The 20,188-nt window shown below is 41.0% G+C and overlaps 4 protein-coding genes across 7 annotated transcripts; 2 read left to right on the top strand and 2 right to left on the bottom strand.

Moving 5' to 3' along the window:
- Window positions 1-1,911: 1,911 nt before the first annotated feature.
- Window positions 1,912-6,199, bottom strand: chtopa (chromatin target of PRMT1a). 3 transcript variants are annotated; one of them, XM_011481183.3, is made up of 6 exons: window positions 5,562-6,199; window positions 4,804-4,893; window positions 3,717-3,867; window positions 2,819-2,999; window positions 2,618-2,743; window positions 1,912-2,528 (listed from the first exon to the last, which is right to left on the bottom strand). In XM_011481183.3, the coding sequence occupies exons 2-6, from the start codon at window positions 4,866-4,868 to the stop codon at window positions 2,326-2,328; spliced, it is 726 nt and encodes a 241-aa protein (XP_011479485.1). In that variant the 5' UTR covers window positions 4,869-4,893; window positions 5,562-6,199; the 3' UTR covers window positions 1,912-2,325. The 3 variants fall into 3 exon arrangements, with proteins under 3 accessions (XP_011479485.1, XP_004074224.1, XP_078810809.1); XM_004074176.4 differs by having other exon boundaries at window positions 2,819-2,996; XM_078954683.1 differs by lacking the exons at window positions 4,804-4,893; window positions 5,562-6,199 and having other exon boundaries at window positions 3,717-4,225.
- On the top strand, window positions 6,194-8,213 carry snapin (SNAP associated protein). Its single transcript, XM_004074177.5, has 4 exons — window positions 6,194-6,355; window positions 6,445-6,491; window positions 6,593-6,711; window positions 7,612-8,213. The coding sequence occupies exons 1-4, from the start codon at window positions 6,228-6,230 to the stop codon at window positions 7,717-7,719; spliced, it is 402 nt and encodes a 133-aa protein (XP_004074225.1). The 5' UTR covers window positions 6,194-6,227; the 3' UTR covers window positions 7,720-8,213.
- A 978-nt stretch (window positions 8,214-9,191) lies between these two features.
- On the top strand, window positions 9,192-13,131 carry pex11b (peroxisomal biogenesis factor 11 beta). Of its 2 annotated transcripts, none has more exons than XM_004074178.5 (4): window positions 9,192-9,407; window positions 9,956-10,071; window positions 10,150-10,351; window positions 11,233-13,131. In XM_004074178.5, exons 1-4 carry the CDS (start codon window positions 9,352-9,354, stop codon window positions 11,630-11,632), a joined length of 774 nt encoding a protein of 257 aa, XP_004074226.1. In that variant the 5' UTR covers window positions 9,192-9,351; the 3' UTR covers window positions 11,633-13,131. The 2 variants fall into 2 exon arrangements, with proteins under 2 accessions (XP_004074226.1, XP_011479486.1); XM_011481184.4 differs by having other exon boundaries at window positions 9,215-9,450.
- ilf2 (interleukin enhancer binding factor 2) lies at window positions 12,105-19,902 on the bottom strand. The gene is made up of 15 exons (XM_023960079.2): window positions 19,743-19,902; window positions 19,329-19,388; window positions 18,428-18,470; window positions 18,245-18,349; window positions 18,076-18,153; window positions 17,728-17,830; window positions 17,434-17,499; window positions 16,834-16,950; window positions 16,304-16,382; window positions 16,135-16,222; window positions 15,863-15,924; window positions 15,665-15,779; window positions 15,390-15,480; window positions 13,170-13,325; window positions 12,105-12,302 (listed from the first exon to the last, which is right to left on the bottom strand). Exons 1-14 carry the CDS (start codon window positions 19,745-19,747, stop codon window positions 13,174-13,176), a joined length of 1,164 nt encoding a protein of 387 aa, XP_023815847.1. The 5' UTR covers window positions 19,748-19,902; the 3' UTR covers window positions 12,105-12,302; window positions 13,170-13,173.
- Window positions 19,903-20,188: the final 286 nt, after the last annotated feature.

The raw sequence follows: 20,188 nt of genomic DNA, 5'->3' as shown, positions 1-20,188 counted from the left end.
AATGGCAAGAAATGCTTGTTATAGCGTTCTTGCCAAGTTCTTGTCCAAGGTCCTCAGAGATTAACAAGTACCTGGTTTTACCTGCTGAAAGGTTACGGAAGCCCAGTTGGCTCAAATAATAATAATAATGTAAATACTATTGAACTTTCTCAGTGATGCCTCCACTGACAATGCACCAGATCAAACAGCATGGACCCACATCAGTGGGTCACCGACTGGGAAACATTACGTTTTGCTCTTCCAGTGACATTGATCTCCAAAAAAACAAACAAACAAAAAAACACCTAGAGGATAAGAAACCAAAGTTTAAGTCAAATGGTGTGAAGTGCCAGCTGAGGGCCTAATTCCAAACGCAGTATAGGACAAATGTAGGTCTGCATTTTATTTCCATGATATTGATTAAAACTAACAGAAATTTTAAATACATTTTTTGTTTTGAAGGTATTTCAATAATCTGCTTTAGAATGTGAATTTTGCCCCCCTCAGAAACTGAATTTGGGATTTTTATAGTTCATGCTGTAACCATCAAAATGTATAGACTTAATCTTTGTGTAAAAAAAAACCATACAAGAAATTCAGAATGTAAACAGAAAGCCTGAAATAGAACAACTTTTTCTTTACGATTCCCTTATTCATTTTTCTATATAACAGAGATATGATTAACAAGAAAGAAATATTAGACACCTACAGCTGATGTTAGCTGAATTTCAATTTAGATTTGTGTGTTACTCCACCGTTACAGCATAAACTAATTACCATAGTCCAGCTTTCACAGAATTCTGAAAAATGTCCGCAGTAAACTGATCACCATAGCGAGAAATGTGCTCAGTTCAGGTTAAAAAAAAATCTTAAACCCCTAGTAACTGCATTTTTAAAAATATATAACTTGAAGTTGTTTTACAGTTTAGTTTTACATCTTGGTAAACTTTTTTTTCTACGGTTTTCCCTTTAAATTCTGTGATGCACATTAAACCATTCTCCCTTAATGAGCATATTCTTGCTTGCAAACTGAGAAATTGTTACACTGTGCTACAGATTATATTGGTGTAATTAAAATTATGGCTCATCTTCTGCAAATTTAACCAAATTCTTATATATGGTATATATATACCGTATATACACACACACACACTAAATTTAATTGAGTTAGGTTACCAACTTCTGAGTCTCTAAGGTCACTTGTCTACATGCATATTTATTTATAGAAGAAACTTTGTTTTGGGACAGCTTTCCCGTACCCGAAGTGTGAGTGCTACCCAAAAAAGTTAAAGACCCACTCCAGTGAAAGTTGTGTTTTAACATATTTTTGTGGCATTTCTCTCCTGGACATATATTAAGACATTTAAGCTAAAAATTGCATTTCAGAGTATTTCTTCAGTCAAATCGTTGTGAATCAGGGAAATGCGCTGAGTAGGCCACAAGCTCTTTGCTCCGTTCCATTCAGTTGCATCTACTAATAGACAACTAGATCTTTACTTTCCTTGTCTGAGCTGGCGTCTGGCTCTAAACTGTGTTGCTGGATAGTTCCAGTATTGCTTGCAATCTTTGTTGCACCAGTAATGTTAAGCTGGGATTGTGAAGGACTGTAAGCTAGCAGGAAAAAGCTCTCTGAAACGGGTAGCGGAAGGAGGGTGGGGTTTCTCCGTGCCAAGTTTCCAACGGTCCTGCCCACAACTCTGAGCCGGATTTTTAATGAGCTACTGCCACTCTGCAGAAACTATGTCCTACAAACAGTTTTTTTTATTTTTTATTTCGGGTAAAAGCAGCATAATCATAAATAAAAGCCCACTGGGAACGATTTTAGTGTGGGTCTTTAAATCCAAATGAACAGAAACGGGCTCCCTAAATGATGAGCAGAATGGTGTTGGATCTTCATATAAAAACACAGAAGGAACAGATTCAGAGAACATCTGATTTAAAATATACATTTTTACTTTAGCCCAGAACACAAATGTTTCACAGACCTCTGCTCACATTTCATCAAATTGAGAGAAAAGGTATTTGGTTTAAAACATTGCTTGTGTTCTTTTAACTGTTTTGCACTGAAATTAACAAACTGATAACCAGATGGTAAAGGAAGGACCACAGCTGAAAAGGTGGCAGCATTTTATATATATAAAAAAAAAGCCCAAATAAAAAAACTAAAGACAGCACAAGGAACAGCAGAGGTCTACCAAGTGTGTGGATGTGTTCACTGAATGATGTGGTGTCTGCAGGGGGCAGCAGCTGCTGCCTCTGACCACATTCTCCAGACTGATGGGCAGCCATCTGCTGTCTACACTACACAGTACAGGTGAGCTGCAGCGGGCAGGTGTGCAGGCTCGGTTACTCCATGCTGTCGGGGTCCGCCTGAGCCATGTAGGCGTCCAGCTCTGCGTCCAGGTGGCCTTTGGTCTTTGACATGTAGGCGTCCAGCTGGTTGTCCAATTGTTCACGAGTGACAACCGGCCTGCCCACTCCTCTGCCCCGCCCACGGCCCCGTCCTCCTCGACCTGGAAACCCGCCCCGTCCTCTGATTCCGCCGCGCCCTATTCAACCAACACAGAGCGCACGTGTGACTGGACAAGAACTGCTGGATTTCTGAGATGGATGTTACACTTCAACAGCCACTCCCCACCTCTGGTGATGCCTCCTCGAACTCCTCTTCCAGAAACTCCTCCACGATGCCGGCCTCCTCTGCGCATTGCTAATCGGCCGACGGAGCTACGGCCTCGCATGGGTCCTCCTGCAGAACCCCGCCTCCCTGTGTTAAAACGGAGGGTCACATTTCAGAGCACACACCCGGCAGTCACATGAGTGTAGGTCTTAGGACACACACCTCTGAGGGAAAACAGGGCTCCTCCCATTAAACCTCCTCGTCCTCCTCCTCTCAGGCCTCCTCTGGCCATCATTCCTCGAATCCCACCTCTGCCTCCTGGTCCTCCGCGCATCAGAGTGCCCATGGGTCGACCCAGCCTGGCTTGAATGCTGCTCTTCCCCAGGCGCTGCTTCAGGCTCTGCTGGGTTCAGCAGAGACCATTATGACAAAATCAAAGTGGACGGAATAGTCTTTGTTACACAGACCTGAACGGCTCCAGAGTCTGTGGCTTCACTGACTGTTTCAACTGGCATTTTTAGTCCACAAAGACGGAAAAACATCCATGTCTCATTAACTCTAACCAATCCAGTGACTTTGTACCTGCTTCAAACATACTAATGGTCCTTCGATCAGACGTTTGCAATGACTGTCAGCAGAGAGCGCGGGTGAAGCTGCTATAAATAAAGCCCACTCAAGCTGTGCATCAGAAGTGAGTGATCTTTTTCTATAAAAGCAGCAGCCGTTCATCCACAGCCCCATTTAAGAAACACGAACTCGGCAGTAAATAAATACAAATAAAATAAACTGTTGCTATGGCATCAAATGTGGGCCATTGTCAAAATTATAAACCAGAAGTGGACTACAGCATCTTGTAATTATTACATCCACACAAAGATTTCACTGATTTATTTGTACATACATACAAATCATGCCAGTGGAAGGCTGAAAATCTGTCTCAATACAAACTTAAAAAACATGCAAGGTGTTGCTTAACTCCAAGGATCTATTTGTGTAACCACCAAGACCACTTAGCTGACATATATGTATATATATAGTGCACTTACTGTAGACAATTCAAGCAGCACTGTAAATCTCTCCACAGAAAGAGGAAAACAGATGGGCTGACCTTCCAATTTACCTGCTTGTGGTTCAGTGCAGCTTGCACCGAGGGCCGGTTCTCCATCTGCTGGGCAAGCCGGCGGTTGCGGGCACTAGCCAAATGCTGCTGTTGCATGGTGGCTCGAATGCTTACCACAGGGGGTTGCTTGTTCTTCAGCATGTTAGTGAAGCTTCAGAAGTGGGAGGGAAGAAGAGGGAGGAAGTAAAAAGAAGGGGACGGGACATATAGAGCAGGAGGAGGAAGCAGGTTCCACATCAAGTCATCTCTCATATCATGGATGCGGCTACAAAGGCTGGGATGAATCCTAAGGCTTCCTTTCCACTTGTTGGAACCTATTTTCTCTCAATCATGCGAAACTCCAAATGTACTTATAAATAATCTCAGCGTGTAGGAAAATGAGCACAAGTGAGCTGAACTGAGACCACGATAGAAAAGCAGAGAGAAGACAGAGAAGATCGATAAGGTTTGACTCAATCTGCCACTTACAGGCCTGCGAGCTTAGGAGCAGCGGTGGCCCTGGACATGAGGAGTGTTTGACCACTCAGCCTCTTACAGCACAGACCGTGAACTGCAGTTCAACCCCAGTGTCAGTGATGTTGGGGTAGAGACGTTGGGAGCTGGGGCGCTTTTTTTTTTCACGTCCAAGCTTGGACTGAGTGGCTTGTCTCGCGAGTTCAGCAGAGAGGAAGACAGACAGAAAACAGGAATGTGCTTCTTTTCACTAGGTTGAGAGAAAAAAGTGGGGAGGTGCACCACCCCTGTCAAGCTGGAGACTTGATGCATACAGTGCTGTTTTCTACAAAGACATTTTAGGTAAAGGCCTGGTCCAGCACTGGCTTCGGAAGCCTTACCAAGCAAACCCGCTCCCCTCATCTCCTACACATGTTCACTGCTTACACAAGATATGTGGCAGGAGCTCAAGTCTCCTGACCTGTACTGCAGCGGGTGTTGTCTTTGAGTGAGCAGTGCACACACAAAAAAAACCCATAACAGGATCCATGCTGAGTCAAGTCTCCCATATCAGCCTTCTGTAGAGACAACTACAAATTTAAGAGGCCAAGGGTGGCCTTTGCTGCTGGTGACTAACAGGTGCATGACGCCTCACCGCTCATTCAGAGACACTTTGGTGGTGCTTTTCAGGATAACTTTTTGGGAGGAGGCAGCACTCATTTTGAAAATCTCCGACTGTAGATTCCTGAAAACGACACAGGGGGAAAAAAAAGCACTTCAGTGTTTTGTCCTTTCCATGAAGTAAAGTGCGTTAAACCAAATCCAATGAATGAATGAAAATTAACATTCCCCAGCACTCAGACAGATTTAATGGTATGGATTTCTGATGTGAATTAAGTTCAAAGTCTATAAACAATCCGACTTCTATCATGATTCTGTTGTTTCAGGTGTCATGAGCTAATTATTCCGCATAGTTTCATATCAGATGACTTAGATACAACTTCCAGAACTGAATGGATTTTTAAGCCATATGTCCTATTGAGACTGTACTTTATGCGCACCAAAAAAAAAAAAAAAAAGAAAAGAAAAACGCCAGTGAAAACATGCATGGCAACATTTACTCACGTGCTATTAACAAACAAATGTACTCTATGCCGGCCCTGACTATACAATGTCTTGGTTCTGAACTTCCATTACCGGCGTACTTATACATCAAATGTTATGGATTTTAGAAAAAAAAAAGCGAAGGAGAAGGAAAAAAAAAAGAATACAATACACACACAGCAGCTGCGGTCGCAAAATGTAGCACTACAAGATTCACATAAACGTAACTCCTTTAAAAAAAGTTTAACACCGTTTTTTTAAACAAACAGATAATATGTTTGCATTAAGTTAATTAAATAAATATCTTACTGTGGATGAGGAGTCAGTCAAGGGAAGAAAAAAATAAGCTAGAAGTCAGCTAGGTTAGCTTGACGGCTAACTACAAGCGTTGGTGCGAATGTCTCCTCCTAACGTATTCTACGTCTAAAATAAATAATTATTACAAAAACAATAAATAGGGTGGTTAAAAAAGAGTCAGACAAATCCCTACACTGACTTTAATAACTTGTGGTGGCCAGTCGAAGCCAGAGACGCGCTCCGTAACTGTGTGCTGGGCTAAAATGGAGCGGCCTACATCAGACTCCTCGAGAAAATGGAGTTGCGCGTTACATTTGTGGTAATCGGAAATCGGAGAACTTGGGGGTGGGGGTGGGGGGGTGTAAATCACAATTCCAATCAGACAAATTATTTTTGTTGATGTTGAACCCATTTTTAGAACGTGTTCATACTTTATTTTACAAACCAACGACAAGCTTGTTATGTTGAACGTTTTTGTATAAAAGGGAACGCATTTGGTTTAAAGTTTATCCGATGAAAAGAAAAAAAGAAGAAAACAGTTGGGAATTTTGTGAGGGCCTTATAGCGTTTTTTTAAGTCAAAGAATTAACATTCATTGATGCAACTGACGCATAAACAAGCATTCTGACTGTACGTGAAGTGTACGCCCTGACGTCACGACCGCCTGACTTGTTGTTAATGGTCAACAACATGGCTTCCGTGGCTGTGGTGGAAGCCTCTTTAGGTAAAGATGTTCTCGCAGAAGGATTGTTGGACCTTCTCAAACCAGCTATCCAGCAGCTCGATCTGCACGTGCACTCAGTCAGGTAAATGCACTCATCTGGGTCGCATGATAAGCTCTGTTTTGGCGCTGATGGTCCCCTCCTCTTTAACGCCAGGATTTCATTATTTCCAGGGAAAGTCAGGTGGAATTAAGAGAGCACATAGATAATTTGGCCACAGGTAAGTCATTAAAAATGTGTGACTGGACAGTATATTTAATGACAATCACCAAAAATCGAAACGATGACCTAAATTGGCCTCTGGTGTGTTCACTCTCCTAGAGTTGTGCAGGATAAATGAGCACCAGAAGGTGACCCTCGACCTGGACCCATATGTGAAGAAGCTGTTGAACGCCAGGCGGAGAGTGGTGTTGGTGAACAACATCCTGCAGAACGCTCAGGTTGGGTTTGTACTTCCTCTTTGCTGTGCTGCACATCCACTAGTCTGTGGATGTGCAGCATCAGACAAGAGACTAAAAAATGGGTCAACAACCCAACTACTGCCGCTCTTCAGAGACTGTCCTAGAAAATGACACAGGATTTTTGATTAAAAGCGACATAATCATAATCAAAAGACCACTGGGAATGCTTTGAAAAGAGAGGATGATCAGAGTGGGTCTTTAAAGTTCTTCTCTGAAGAACCTTTGAAAATAAGTTGGTACGCCTTCTTGTTCGAGAAAAAGTTTTCACAGAAAGCCTTTATTTTCTTGGTGTGAAAAAGAATAATTATTCGGGGAAACATAGTTAGGTGGTACTTCATTCATTTTGTGTGCCAACAACCTGTATTTGAAAACCAAAATGGAAGAAATAAATGTAAAAATTTGTTTATTATATGATAGCACAATAAAACCTGAAAGATCCTGCTCAGGAGAGGTGGAATTAAATGGGTCTTGTTTATCGTTTTCTATCTCGGCCAGCATTTTTAAATTTTGAAGGTTCCAGCTGTTGGATCAAGGAAACAGATTACCTCCTTGTCAGATGGCTGTCCAAACTCATTTGAGAATTTCCCTCAATTTGCATTGAAACACAGTCAAAAAGGAATTCTTCGCTCATTTAAACACATAATTTTGCTCAGCTTTTCAAGCTTTCAGCTGTATTTAAGATTCAGAAAAAGTTCCATTCAAACCTTGTTGATTGCCCCTAATGCACACGTCCAAAGTGCATGGCATGAGAGCTGAAGTGGGTGCTCCTGCACCACAGGACTCATCCTCCACCAGATGTTTCTGTTGCTGAACCTTTACCTGTGTTGTCTTGGCTCAGGACTCTCAACTGGTGTTTCACTGAGACTTTTGTGGTTGTAGGAACGTCTGAGGAGACTCAACCACAACGTGGCCAAGGAGACGGCACGAAGGAAGACCATGCTGGAAGCCTCGGGGGTGTTTGCCTCCCGCTCTCCTAGTAAACCCTGAACCCTGCCCCCAGGAAACCCTGATGCAGTCTTCCTTCAATTTGCAGAAATGTTTTTTGCTAACTTTTTATTTAATGTTTTGTTGCTTTTACCTATAACCACCCACAATATAGTTACTTAGAGTGTTACGGGTGTTTACCTACGAGCGCTTTAGACAGACGGCAGATGGATGGAGGTAGGCTGTCTCCTCAATTCAGAAATTGGGTGGAACACTGATCGGTGTGATGCTAAAACCAAGCTGAGCTGTTGGTTCATAGTTACAATTTGTTGAATCTCCAGGTTTGAATGATGCTCATATACAGTCAGCGTTTAGTGGGTTGGTTCTGTCACTTTACATTCTGCTTGAGTTGGAAAAAGCATCAGTAGTTTGTTTATTTCTGATTTAGTCATTTATGTAATTCCTGAATAAAGCTCCATCAGGAGATAGGTACTGATTGGAAATATTTACAAATTGTTGATTCACAACTTTATGTGAATAAATGTACTGAAATGAAAGCTTGACTTTTTTAGCGTTTTTGGTTATAAAAAAAACACAAAAAACATTGGCTCTTTACAGTATTCTAACTTCACTAGTATAATTTTGGAAGCTGCAGGTAAATGAAAAATATTTTAAGAACAGGATAGCAGCATGTTGACCCAAAAAAATTTTAGTTAGACAAATTTCACTTTCATTTAGCTTTATAATTCATTATCAAACTTGGATATTTTTTCTATTTTTTTAGCAACAGAATGCTAAAATAATGGACAGTGTTAAAACTTCAGAGTTGACCTGCTTAGTTTCTCTTTTTTTTTTAAATTAAATTTTATTTTTAGCAACACCGTAAAAAGATTTTTGGAAAAATACCCGCACCTCCACCACCACAGAAAAAAAACCTGTCAGCACAATACTTGGCCTTTTACAAAAAACACCTTTGGCAATTTGGACTTCCTTTTTTTTGAGAATCAAGTCAAGGAGGTGATGGTGGTGATGACTACCTGATGGTGGTCTTCCTTTCATCAAACAAGTTCATTTTATAAAAAGGAAAGTAAGTTTTCATCACATCCATCTTCTTAACCTGCTTAATCCTTTTTGGGAGGTTTACATGGTTGCGACAGCCAACCAACTGTTGGGTGAAGGCGGGGTACATAATCACACACACTAACATACACATCAAAGGGACATGAGTGGTAAAACATACAAAAATTTCAAGGTTTTCAGTCCAGATGCCATGACTCAACATCAAGACATACAAAGCTTTCCCACGTTGATGTGTTTACTACCCTCTTTATGCAGATTTGGAACGTTTATTGATTAATACGTCTTTTTTAAAGCAGACTTTTTAGCCCTGCTCAAATCTCTTTTAAGTGTTTGTCCTAAAAGACAATAAACAGGATGCTTCACCTCAGCCATTAACATTATTTATCAGAGCAAAAAGGTGTGCTTTCAGGTGGAGATTGTGCGCCTGCAATTACACACCCTGGCCTATAGATGGCAGTATCCCAATTTACAGCAGGAGACTGGGCGGAAAAAGAAAGGCCTTCTCGCGCTCGTTGTAAACACAAGCGAGGATTTCCTCCTCCCTGACGCTCCTGGGATGAACTGCAAGTTATAATCAGCGCGCAGCCACTTCCAGGGCCGCGTAACCGATCCGGGATGGACGCGTGGGTTCGTTTCAACGCACAGAGTCAATCCAAAGACAGACTTTTCAGGTCAGCTCCAAATCTGCCATGAACGGAAGCCCGCACGGTCCATGTACGAACATATTTTTAAACTATCGGTACTAGTATAAAATCTGAAAGTAGTGCTGGATAGTAACGAGTTACGTTTACTTTAGTAATTTAAAATACGTTTAAATGTTGTATCACTACACCATAAATCCTATATTTTCTCTAAATGTTAATTCCAAAAAATGTATTTTAACTCCACTACATAATGCACGTTTGTCTAAAGTTTATATGAATTTTCACTGGTGCTACAATAAATATGTATTTAAATAAAATTGATTAACCATAATGCATGTATTTTCTAATCTATGGTGCAAAATCAAAAATAAAATTTGTCAGTAAGCTGTATGTTAAATAAACATGTTTTTTAAATTTAATTTTTAGACATACCAGAGCTTCAAAATTCATGTGTCGGGATATTATGATCAACTGTATCAAGAAGTTCTGTAAATGTTTGGGCTGACATAATCGTCTGCAGGCGTTTGTCTGTTGAAGTGGACCTCAGCTCTGTACTTGTACTTTTGTGCTCACAGGGCTGCACAGTATGCCTGCATGTTGTTAGGGTACACGCTGCACAAGAGCAAGGCAGCGGCAGACCTCCTCAAAACGCTCAGTGACCTGGAAAAACACCTGAGCCTCACCAGAAAATGTAAGTGGAAGAATTCTGGTCTTCTCTTCTTCACCATCTAAGCAGGGGAGTGAAAATCAAGACATAATGCCTCCACAGTTCTGCGTCTTGGGAACTCCGTGGAAGCTCTGGAAGCTGCCAAAAGAGCAATCCACATATCTGATGGCGTGTTGAGGCTCTGCCTGACGATCAGCCATCTGAACAAAGCCATGTACTTTGCTTGTGACAATGTGGTGTGGGCAGGAAAGACGGGCCTTTTCTCCAAAGTCGACCAACAGAAATGGAGTCAGAGATCCTTTAGGTGGGTCTTTTTCCTGGCTTATCTTCTGCCTCCAGTCTTGACTTCAGATTGAGACTTAGGCAATAAAAAGTGTTTCTTCAAGTCTTTCTGAGTAACCCTTCTGAGTAACCATCTAGACCCACTAGTGGTCTGAACCTTTTTTCTTCAAGTATTTTTGAACCTAACTGGTGTCCATGGATTACATGAAATCTTTCCACCTTTATCCACCTTTGTCATGGTAGGAATAACACATCAATGTAAGGGTGGGGTCATCTAAGATAACACAAGGGTTGAGAACAGCATATGTGGAAAAACTGAAACAAAAAGTAGGAAAAAATGAAGACAAGACTTAAAAAAAGACTTGTTCTTGTCATATGAGCATAGTCTTAATGGAACATTCTAAAAATGATCAAGTTTACAATGTGTTGCATCCTTCACCTGCAGCGGGAAATACATAATTAACATGATTGTTTGGGGATAGTGCAAATTCAGTTGCATTCTTGCTTTTAGAAAATCTTTTATTTTGAAATTGTGCAGAGAATATCGATGGCTTTTTGTTTCTTTTCAGTCATGCCCTGTTTCCAGGATAAGATTGATCACAGTACTTCCACTGGCCATTATTTAAGAATGCCTACAGACAGTACTTATTTTTACTTTACTGATGAAACAAATAGAACATTTTCAGTCAAAACAAAAAATAAAAGCCATGGTGAAATCAAACTGAATCTGCACTTAACCAATTATAGCTTTTAGGGATCAAAGAAGTGTTGAAGAAACTAGCTTTTTAGAAAGTAGAAACTCAGTTTAGTGATAAGTTTAACAAATTTGCCTTTTAAGACACCCCCCTCCTTCAAAGATGATGAGATGATCTTGCTAACACTCTCTGCCCCCCCCCCCAACAGGTACTACCTGTTTTCTCTGCTCGTCAGCCTGACTCGAGACGTGTATGAGCTCTGCCTCCTCATGGACAGCGATGCGCGCTACCAAAGTGCCAAAACATCTTCATCACCTAATCCCAGCCACGACCCCCCTGCTGACTGCCTCTCCTCCCCCATCACCAGCAGCCGCCCCCCCCTTATGTGGGCGTGGCTGCTCAGACACTTCCGGCAGGTGATCACGGTGCTGCAGAACAACCCCCCATTGCTTCTGGACCTACTGAAGAACAGCTGCGACATCTTCATTCCTCTGGACAGGTTAGGGATTTACCCAACAGGGCCAGGCTTTGTGGGGGCATGTGGCGTCACCTCCTCCGTGCTCGCCATCCTCGCTGTGACCCACCCCTGGCTCAAATTGAAACCCTGAGGCTTAGGACACTTTGACACCCCTGCTAGAGTGCACAAACTGCAGCTGAGGCGTTAGACTCAGCAGTTTTTGGATCCACGGGATCCATGTTGACATAACAGTTTAGGTCAGAAATGATAAAGCTTTGAAATGTGAAAGAATTTTCCTTAAAATGTTTTTAATGTTTCTTGACCCCAGTTTGACAGATTTTTAACATGATCTACATGATTTATTCTGTTTTTCTGTTATTCAACATTTGCTCAGAGTTTAAAAATCTACTTTGCTTTTATTTCATTTTCTTGCAGCATATAGTTCTAAATAAACAAAGTAGCTAAAGATGTTTTTTCCCACCAAAGTTTGAGTTTATGTGGACAAAGAGCCTTTGGAAGTACAATCCCACTATTTCAGATGTCAGAGGGAAAAGGTGAGGTCACTCTGGCTTATTGAAATAAAAACCATTAGAGAGAGGTACGCGTGATGCTGGAGGCCAGAGTGTTGTTGACATTTTTTACTTTCATTCAACATGTTACAAACAAATACATCAATCTAAATACAAAAGGGAAAGGAAATAAAAACCACTGTAGTAGAAACACAAAACTGTCGATTCCAGCTGCTCTCTCCGAGTAAGCTTCCAGGAAACACGGCTTCTGGTCCAAACGCTGGGTTACCATGGAAACATCATCCAAACTCCCTGTAGAATGAGTGGAGGCCACATTAACCTTTGTTACAAATGTAGAAGTTCCATGTCGTTTTAACCTCGAGCTAGTGGTGTTTGTTTTGAACCAACATTAACTACTGCTTTAAAAAACAACCCCTGGCTGTGAATTTTGTCAGATGATGCATGAAAACCATCTTGTGTAGGGAAAATGGATTTCATCTTCACTTGGTCTGCCTTCCAAATTAAGACAAAAAAAAAGCTAAAGCTGACTGAAAACAGCATCTTAAACACTTCAAATATAACTCCAATTTGACTTTCAGAGCAAAAATATTTTTCTTCCCAGAACTTAAAACTTAGGGTCGATTCTGACCATTTTTTCTTGGTATGTACTTTTGTGTAAGCTGCTTTAGATGATTACGTAACTAAATGATTGAACTGGATTAAGTACTTTTAAGTGCTGAAAGTAAATTAGGAGTGTCTGCCAACATTTCTTTTTCCAACTAGTTCCCTAGTTTTCTGTTTGTGCAATTTGAGACAAAGGTGTTCACATTTACATTACAAATATATTAAAAAGAAAATGTCCTGTGGCATTGCTATGATGCAACACACTTTGAAGAGGGTGGTGTGCATGTGGGGGTAATCAAACTGCTGGGTATCTAACCTTTGCTGAGCTCTAAGCTGAAATCACAACCTTTAGTTGAAACTTTTTGGTCAGGATTTGATTTTCATAAACAAGTAAACAGTGAGTAATCTTCACCTTTCCGTGGGTCTGTTGCTTTGCTGACAAACCTTTTTTTAACTTTTTTCTTTAAAAAAATCAAGTGTTTTAAAAGTAAAAATAAACTTCAAATCTGAAACTATAGATTTGTGTGCCTCTACTATTTGTAGCAATGGTCTCACCTCTTCACTCCTGAGCCTCCATGCTCTCGTCCTCCCCCTCTCCCCCCTCCTCCAGAGCATCATCTTCCTCTTCTTTCCTCTCTGGAGGTTTCTCGTAGGCCTTCTCAGATGGGGTCACAATCACACCGTCCCATGTGGACATCTCTGTTGCCAGGTCTGCAAAGCCACAAACACAGATGATGTGGGTGGAGCCAGTAAAGGATGTGTTCACTTGACGTGGGCCGTAGAGTTTTGTGCCAATTTTTGCTTCATGCTATATACATTTTTTTGCCATAACTGATTTCAAGCTGATCAGCAATTTGTTTGTACACATATTAGACATGTGGGTGGGGTTTCTTATAAGGCCTGGTTGAAAGTTTCTAACTTTGTGTACTTTTATATGACAAGCCACACGTATGGTGCTCCCCTACAGGCAACAACAATTATGAGTTTTACTGTAGCAGTGAAGTTCATTCCTAGGTCACTCAAAGGTCATTGCTGCCACCTATTTGAATTTGACAGATCAAAGATTTTTGCAATACAAAGTACATTTGTATGGCACTTCTCTACCTGGACTAATTGGTTCATGTTGATAATTGACAAGGGGGCGGAGTTACACTGCTGGAGTTCACTGATAGGCCAACAGTGGAAGAATACCTAGATCAGTGTTTTTCTAAGTTTTTTGAGCTACGGCAAACTTTGACCTTGACAAAAATTCCGCTGCACACCAGCATCCAAACATTAAAAAAAAAGGAGAAACTCATAGTCTGTATTGATCTACAGCCCCTCTGCAATATTGCATGTATTTTTGTGATAATTGTGGCAGAAAAAGCTGGAACCTGCAGCTGTTTTTTGTAAAAGATGTAATAAAAGTTAAGTAAAAGATTTAAAAACTGTTTTATGTGTGTTCGTTGTGGTTTCAAGCCGTCAAAGGAAGATTCATTGTACACTGAGACATTGTCAATTGTCACAATTGTCAACCCAATGCATCATGGGAGATGTCTCTGAGCTTCATGGTTTTGTTCACTTTTTCCACGGTCTGACACCGGATTCTGTGGAAAGCTACACCGCTAAAGATGAGCTTTAGCTGGTATTTTTGTTAGAACTGAGCGACTTTATGAGCTACATCGGGACAAGGAAGTGAAGACTTTAACCACTTCTGATTGGTCAGACGGATGACATGTGATTAAGCCTTCAAGAATGATTGGCGGAGACAGTTAAAGGGGCGGGACTTTTCCGTAAACTGTTATAGCAGGTAAATCGCGGTACCGTCATTCTTATCAAAATGTCTTTAATAGAATTAAATAAACACAAAGAAAAAGTAATTTTACGATCTTTCATATTCCTAACTACTCAGTGTTTTATCAGGACCTTTTTGGATGAACACAGAGCTGATATCCTGGAGATGGTAAATGATTTTGGATCAGTTAATGAGGGCAGTTTCCCACGGCACACCTGACCATCTCCAACAGCACACTAGTGTGCCGCGGCACACTGGTTGAAAAACACTGCCCTAGAGAGTGCAACAAAATTAGGGCTCTTTTGTGGACGTGTGATGATTCTCCGCCATGCTAGCAGACAGTCATATGATGCCACATAATTGATCATGGCATCTTTGCAATGTCATATTCATTATGCTTTTCTATTCAAATTCTTGGCTTTATTCAAAACAAAATCTGTTTTTCAGAACTTATTCCAGTAAACTGAAAATACTTTTACTTTAATGATTTATTTACTTCCTTGTTTGCTTCCTTACAGAATGAGCAGTGTTGAAAAAGAAAAAGTAAAAGCCTATAGGCGGATTTATTTTTTCTTTCGAGTCAACAAAGGCAGCTTCATTGTGAAAATGAAAAAGCATTTCGGGTATTGACTTATTTCTAATTATGAGACAAAAAACGCTTCCATAAAATGCTGCAACGGTCAATTTTTTAGCAATCTGCTGCCCTGGACTTTTGTAAATAACATGAGGATGATAGAAGAGGAGGTGGGGTTACTGTGGTGGTGTTCCCTGATAGGCTAATGGTCCTTTGTTTTGAAGCCAAGGTGTCAGATGCTGCAGCTAGTGGGGAGGAACATTCAATCAGGCTTAGCTGGAGCTTTAGCTCGTCATTTGTGGCCCCTGTGCCAAATCCATTGGAACTGGCGACAGAGTCATGTTTGAAAGTAACTAATTTAGGGACACCTTGAATTAAAGTACAAGACTTTTTTCATTAATCCCTCAAAGATAAAAAAAAATCTTACAGCTGGCGTCTCCGTCAAGGCCAAGAATCTTCCTGTATCCTCCATGGGAGAGCACCCTGACCAGTGTCTGAGCTGTGAAACAAACCATGTCCTGCAAACACAAAAAAAGAGAAATATTGGATCAATCCACGCGACAGACATTTTGTTGGCTTTCCTTTTATCTTGACTGCGTATTTTCCACATTTTTCCACATTAACTATAGCAAAACAGAACAAAACTACAACAAAGACACCTCTTCATGCTCACAATGAAGCAGTAAAGCCAACCGGGTTTACCTGCTGCTCCAAAGTCATCACTGTGTGAACTCTAAAGTTCCCACTTTCACAAGGATCTGTGATGCCCACAGAGCCAGGCAGGAAAAGCCCGGCAGCCAGCATCTGCAGGCAGCGCCTTTAGGGAGGCAGAAAAGGAAAGGGTGACTTGTGTCGTCGCTCATTTTAAAGAAATCACAGCCGTCAAGAGATAACACCAACCTGTAGGCCACGTTCAGGGACAAAGGCTGCCTGGAAGGATTGTTCATCACTGCGGAGTGGCCCTTCAACGAACCATAGACTGAGATTAGCAGGGCTTACTACAGTTTCACTAAAGAAATGGTTTCAAAATGTTTGTACACACACACAACAAATGTGCAATATTGTTTATGCTTAATTGAAAAAAAAAATGCGTTATGGAAAAACTAAATGTCAGTTCCTGCATCCTCTTAACACGTGATTCTTGTGCTTGTGTATTTTTCAGTGTGATTTACCAGCAGGTCAATAATCCAGGGGGTGAGGGGTTCAAATCCAGGGAAGCGCAGTCGGAGATCTTTCAGGAGGCGAATCAGAACTTTGACCCTGAAGATCATCAACGTGCAACAGTTCACAGATACTCATCACACGTCAAGAAACACAAAGAGAGACGAGCGGGGCGCTCACGTCGACTGAGAAGCGTTCTCCTCAAACCAGCGGGCGTGGCGGATGGCAGCCAGAGCACTCTGCAGCACTCGGATGTCCACTAGAAAGAAAAAAAACGAGCATTTTTGTGGTGGTAAAGTGAATGTGTAGAGCCTCCAGAACATCAAACCTCCACCAGAATTATGGATACATTGACAGCTCCACTCAAGTTTCTGAACCCACAGATGTTTATTTGACAGATGTTGGGAGAGGTCCAAACTGTAAGTCTACACCGATTTATTGTAAAATATCAACACTATAAGTTATGAACTTTTCACTCAGACAGAAACACCAATCTGCTAAATAATTGGTTCACTATAAGAGCCGAAGAAATCAAAAATTTAAAGAATTAAAACAATAGATTTTCATCAACAAAGAATCATTTGTCAAACTTTAAAGTCAACAAGAAGTAGATGATTGCTCAGACCACATTCTTCAAACAACATTGATCAATTATTTCACAAGCCTGCCTCATTCCTATAAAAGTGCTGTGCGGGTGTGCGCTCTCTTACGATGTAACTCTGGATCCAGTTTGCGCAGGTTGGGTGGAACGGTGGTGATGAGAATCTTAACTGTAGCATCAGCCGAGCTTATTTCAAATCCGGTTTCATTGGTCAGCATGGACAGAACTGATAGGAGGAGCACACGCAGAAAAACAACAGTTTTAGTCACCCACAGTTAAACACAGTTAACAGAAAAGAACAACACAAATCAGCACAGGGTTGGGGTATTGAGCATCTGTAAGCTAGCAGGATAGCGTGTGGACAAAAGTGACGATAGGAAATAAGCGGAGGTTTACTTCCGCGCCCCACCCACAAGTTAGAGGCGAGTTTCAGATGAACTATTGCCGCTCTGCAGAAAATGTCCTAGAAAACAGCAGGTTTTTAGAATTTTGGCTAAAAATTCTATAACCATAATTAAAAGACCACTGGGAACGATTTTACAATAGATCAAAAGATGATTGATGTAGGACTTAAATTATTTTTTATGCTTTAAAAAAAGTTCCTGCAAATCTTACAATAGCTTTAATAAATTTTCAGAAGCAATTTTTAGGGTAAACTTGTAAATCACGTTGATGCTTTAACTCATTGAAGGAGATCTCTGTGATTTACCTTCAGTAGGGTCCTGGGTGCGGAGAGTTTCCACAACCTTGTTGCCAAGAGCAGCAACAGCCTCCACTAAAAAGAACAAAATTATATTTGGACATAAAGACACAATTTTTCACAACCATTAAATGTGACTAAAAAACATCATTCAAGTTTGAAAAAAAATATTTAAGGAGAAATTCAGATTCGGTGCTGATGCACTGGGATGTTTGATGCATCAACAACATATATGAACCATTCTCATACAGTCGATCAGACAAAAGAATCTGACAACATCCGGATGAGAAACTCATGACCTACATGTTGGGAGGATCTTCAGGATGACTACAAGGTCTGCAACATTGTGCCCAGTAGTCATGGTTCCCTTCTTATAGGAACCCACCTGACGGACTTCTTCAATTTGCTGTCAAGAGGCACAAAAAAAACAATTATTCATTGTTGTGGGTCATGGATTGTGACAGAAGGCTGTGATTGAATTAAAGATACTTCAATCAGTCTGGTTTTGCCTAAAATAAAAATGTACCGGCAGTATCCCTCATATTTCACCTCATTGTTAAAAATGTATCTACATGTTCATTGAAGCTGCTTTAGTCTGTGGACCAAAGGTTCTTCAAATGGGACCAAAGGTTCTTTAGTGGAGCAACTCACCACTTCAAAGTTTCCAGGAGCAACAATAAGGTTGTCAATGACGTTGTTGATCTTTGTGACCAACGACAAGATAGAGGACTATTATAAAAAAAAAAAAAAAGGGAACAAAATGTGTTAGAAGCACATATGATGATGATGATGAAAGTTCCTGGGCGAGTCCGAGTCAGACCTGCTCTGCTGGCGTGGGGCTCAGGTCCTGGTTTCTCTTCAGGAGACACTCGCTGAAGGTCGTCTCATCAGAAGCAGGCTTCACTCTGGGGAAGGCCATCTCGCACTGGTGGAAGAAAGGAGTGAAAGTCAAGACTCACACTTATTCTGCATCGATATTCCAGCTATGTTCACTTGTTCTCACCACGTAGAAGTCAAACGGGATGTGTGGGACAAACGGGCGGTACCTGCATAAAAAATGATTAAATTAAGCATACGTTCATATGTAAACATTTATATCCCAAGATTTAAAGTGCATAAAGTGGAGATTTTAACTACTCACTTTAAGCTCAAACCTTCTCACTGTTACATCAGACACATGCTATATGGCAAAAGTAGCCACTCATTTGACTTTACACGCATGATCATAAGTTATAATCCATTTGTACTCCACATCATCTTCATCCATGTCTTTATGGGCCTGCTTCTAGCAGTGGTGCACAGTCATGGTGCTACCAGGAAGCAACATTTCTAAATTTTTAAATCTCTTGGTGTCCTACAGCATTCAGACTTCCTTTCACTTGAACTGGAAGGGGTGAGAACAGCTTCTGACAACTGGAATTCACTGATCTCCTGGGATGGCAACATCCCTTAAGATGTTTGCAGAAGAACTCATTTTATGCGTCTGTGGCCATGGAAATGACTGGAATGCCACAATTTAATTATTTGAATAAGTGATTTAATACTTTAGGCAATACTTTCGTAACATGGGCAACACTGCTGTTGGTTTTTCAAAGTTACAGGTCGGGGGGGGGGGGGCATCTTTAGTCATCAATCTATTTAGAATATTAGATTTTTTTTTATCCTGAGTGTTCTTAGGTTACAACAATCCTAGCATCATGGTCCTCTACTCCAGCTAGCCCCGTTCATCTTGATTCTGATCCTCAAGAATTAGGTGTCCAGTTTCTGACAGACTAGAGACATATAAGTAATCAGCAAGCTGGCTCAGAGGGTTGTTGAAAGGAAAATGTAGGGGGCAGAAAAGCTTGCCAACACGAACCGATCAGACTTTGTTTTCTGAAAATGTTTGGGAAACAGACACTAACCCCTGGACCAGGCCTCCGCGGGCTCCGAAGCGCCCTCCCCGGCCTCTTCCGCGGTCTCCTCTGCACAGAAAGGGAACAGATGATAAAACAAAAATGATTAGGCCACATAGTGACATACACACATAATCTGATGGGAGCTAGTGGTCTGCACGAAGAATGATTATTGACATTAATTCACACAAATAAGTATATAAATAGCCTAAAAACAAAACTGTGTACGAAAACGCGTGAATTTATTCACAGAATTGGCTCCTAAACTAAAAAAAAAAAGAGTTGAAACACATGAGGGAAACGCTGCTTAACTTACAGGTTATTATGCTAACGCGGCTACAGGCTGGACACAAATCAAAATACAACAACAAGAGCAGCGTGTTCAACCACCGACGCCAATAAAATGAATAAATATATGCTTACCTCATCGTGTAAGACGTTTTGATTCCGAAAATATAAAACAAACGAGAAGAATTAAGATTTGCAGCTGCTGCAATGAAGGCGCAGAACCGGACATAGACTGGGGCAGCGCTAGTGAAACTTCCGGTGAGGAAAGGCTCACAGCACACTGCTGCCCCTACAGACCAGGAGTTAAAAGTGCAACCTCTTTTATTTATATAGCTTTTTTATTGAACATTTTCAGAATATAATATAAAAATGCAACATTTACAACAGTACAATATTTTTTAATTTGCCCTAAAATAAGCGATGTGACATTTCACTATAACAACGATTCACATATTTTGTGGTTGCTGATCCGATTCACTTTCGATATTGGTTCATTTTGAATGATCCAATTTGATCTGATTAACTGACTAACCTAAAGTTGATCCAGGACATCTTTGGGCAAACCTTCAACCAGTGTGGCT

This window comes from Oryzias latipes, chromosome 11 (assembly GCF_053564925.1).
Source record: "Oryzias latipes strain Hd-rR chromosome 11, Olatipes_Hd-rR_3.1".
Lineage (NCBI taxonomy): Eukaryota > Metazoa > Chordata > Actinopteri > Beloniformes > Adrianichthyidae > Oryzias > Oryzias latipes.
This window is presented reverse-complemented; position numbering and strand designations above follow the sequence as displayed.

Coding starts and splice junctions, on each gene's coding strand:
- chtopa (XM_011481183.3), bottom strand. CDS start 4,868: ATGAGTGCTGCCTCCTCCCAAAAAGTTATCCTGAAAAGCACCACCAAA. Junction 3,000..3,716: donor CTGCACTGAACCACAAGCAG/GTAAATTGGAAG, acceptor TGCTGAACCCAG/CAGAGCCTGAAGCAGCGCCT. Junction 2,529..2,617: donor TCGAGGAGGCATCACCAGAG/GTGGGGAGTGGC, acceptor TTGGTTGAATAG/GGCGCGGCGGAATCAGAGGA.
- snapin (XM_004074177.5), top strand. CDS start 6,228: ATGGTCAACAACATGGCTTCCGTGGCTGTGGTGGAAGCCTCTTTAGGT. Junction 6,492..6,592: donor CATAGATAATTTGGCCACAG/GTAAGTCATTAA, acceptor TCACTCTCCTAG/AGTTGTGCAGGATAAATGAG. Junction 6,712..7,611: donor ACATCCTGCAGAACGCTCAG/GTTGGGTTTGTA, acceptor TTGTGGTTGTAG/GAACGTCTGAGGAGACTCAA.
- pex11b (XM_004074178.5), top strand. CDS start 9,352: ATGGACGCGTGGGTTCGTTTCAACGCACAGAGTCAATCCAAAGACAGA. Junction 9,408..9,955: donor TCCAAAGACAGACTTTTCAG/GTCAGCTCCAAA, acceptor TTGTGCTCACAG/GGCTGCACAGTATGCCTGCA. Junction 10,072..10,149: donor CCTGAGCCTCACCAGAAAAT/GTAAGTGGAAGA, acceptor ATGCCTCCACAG/TTCTGCGTCTTGGGAACTCC.
- ilf2 (XM_023960079.2), bottom strand. Junction 15,780..15,862: donor TCCCTGAACGTGGCCTACAG/GTTGGTGTTATC, acceptor GCCTCCCTAAAG/GCGCTGCCTGCAGATGCTGG. Junction 13,326..15,389: donor CCTTGACGGAGACGCCAGCT/GTAAGATTTTTT, acceptor GTGGCTTTGCAG/ACCTGGCAACAGAGATGTCC.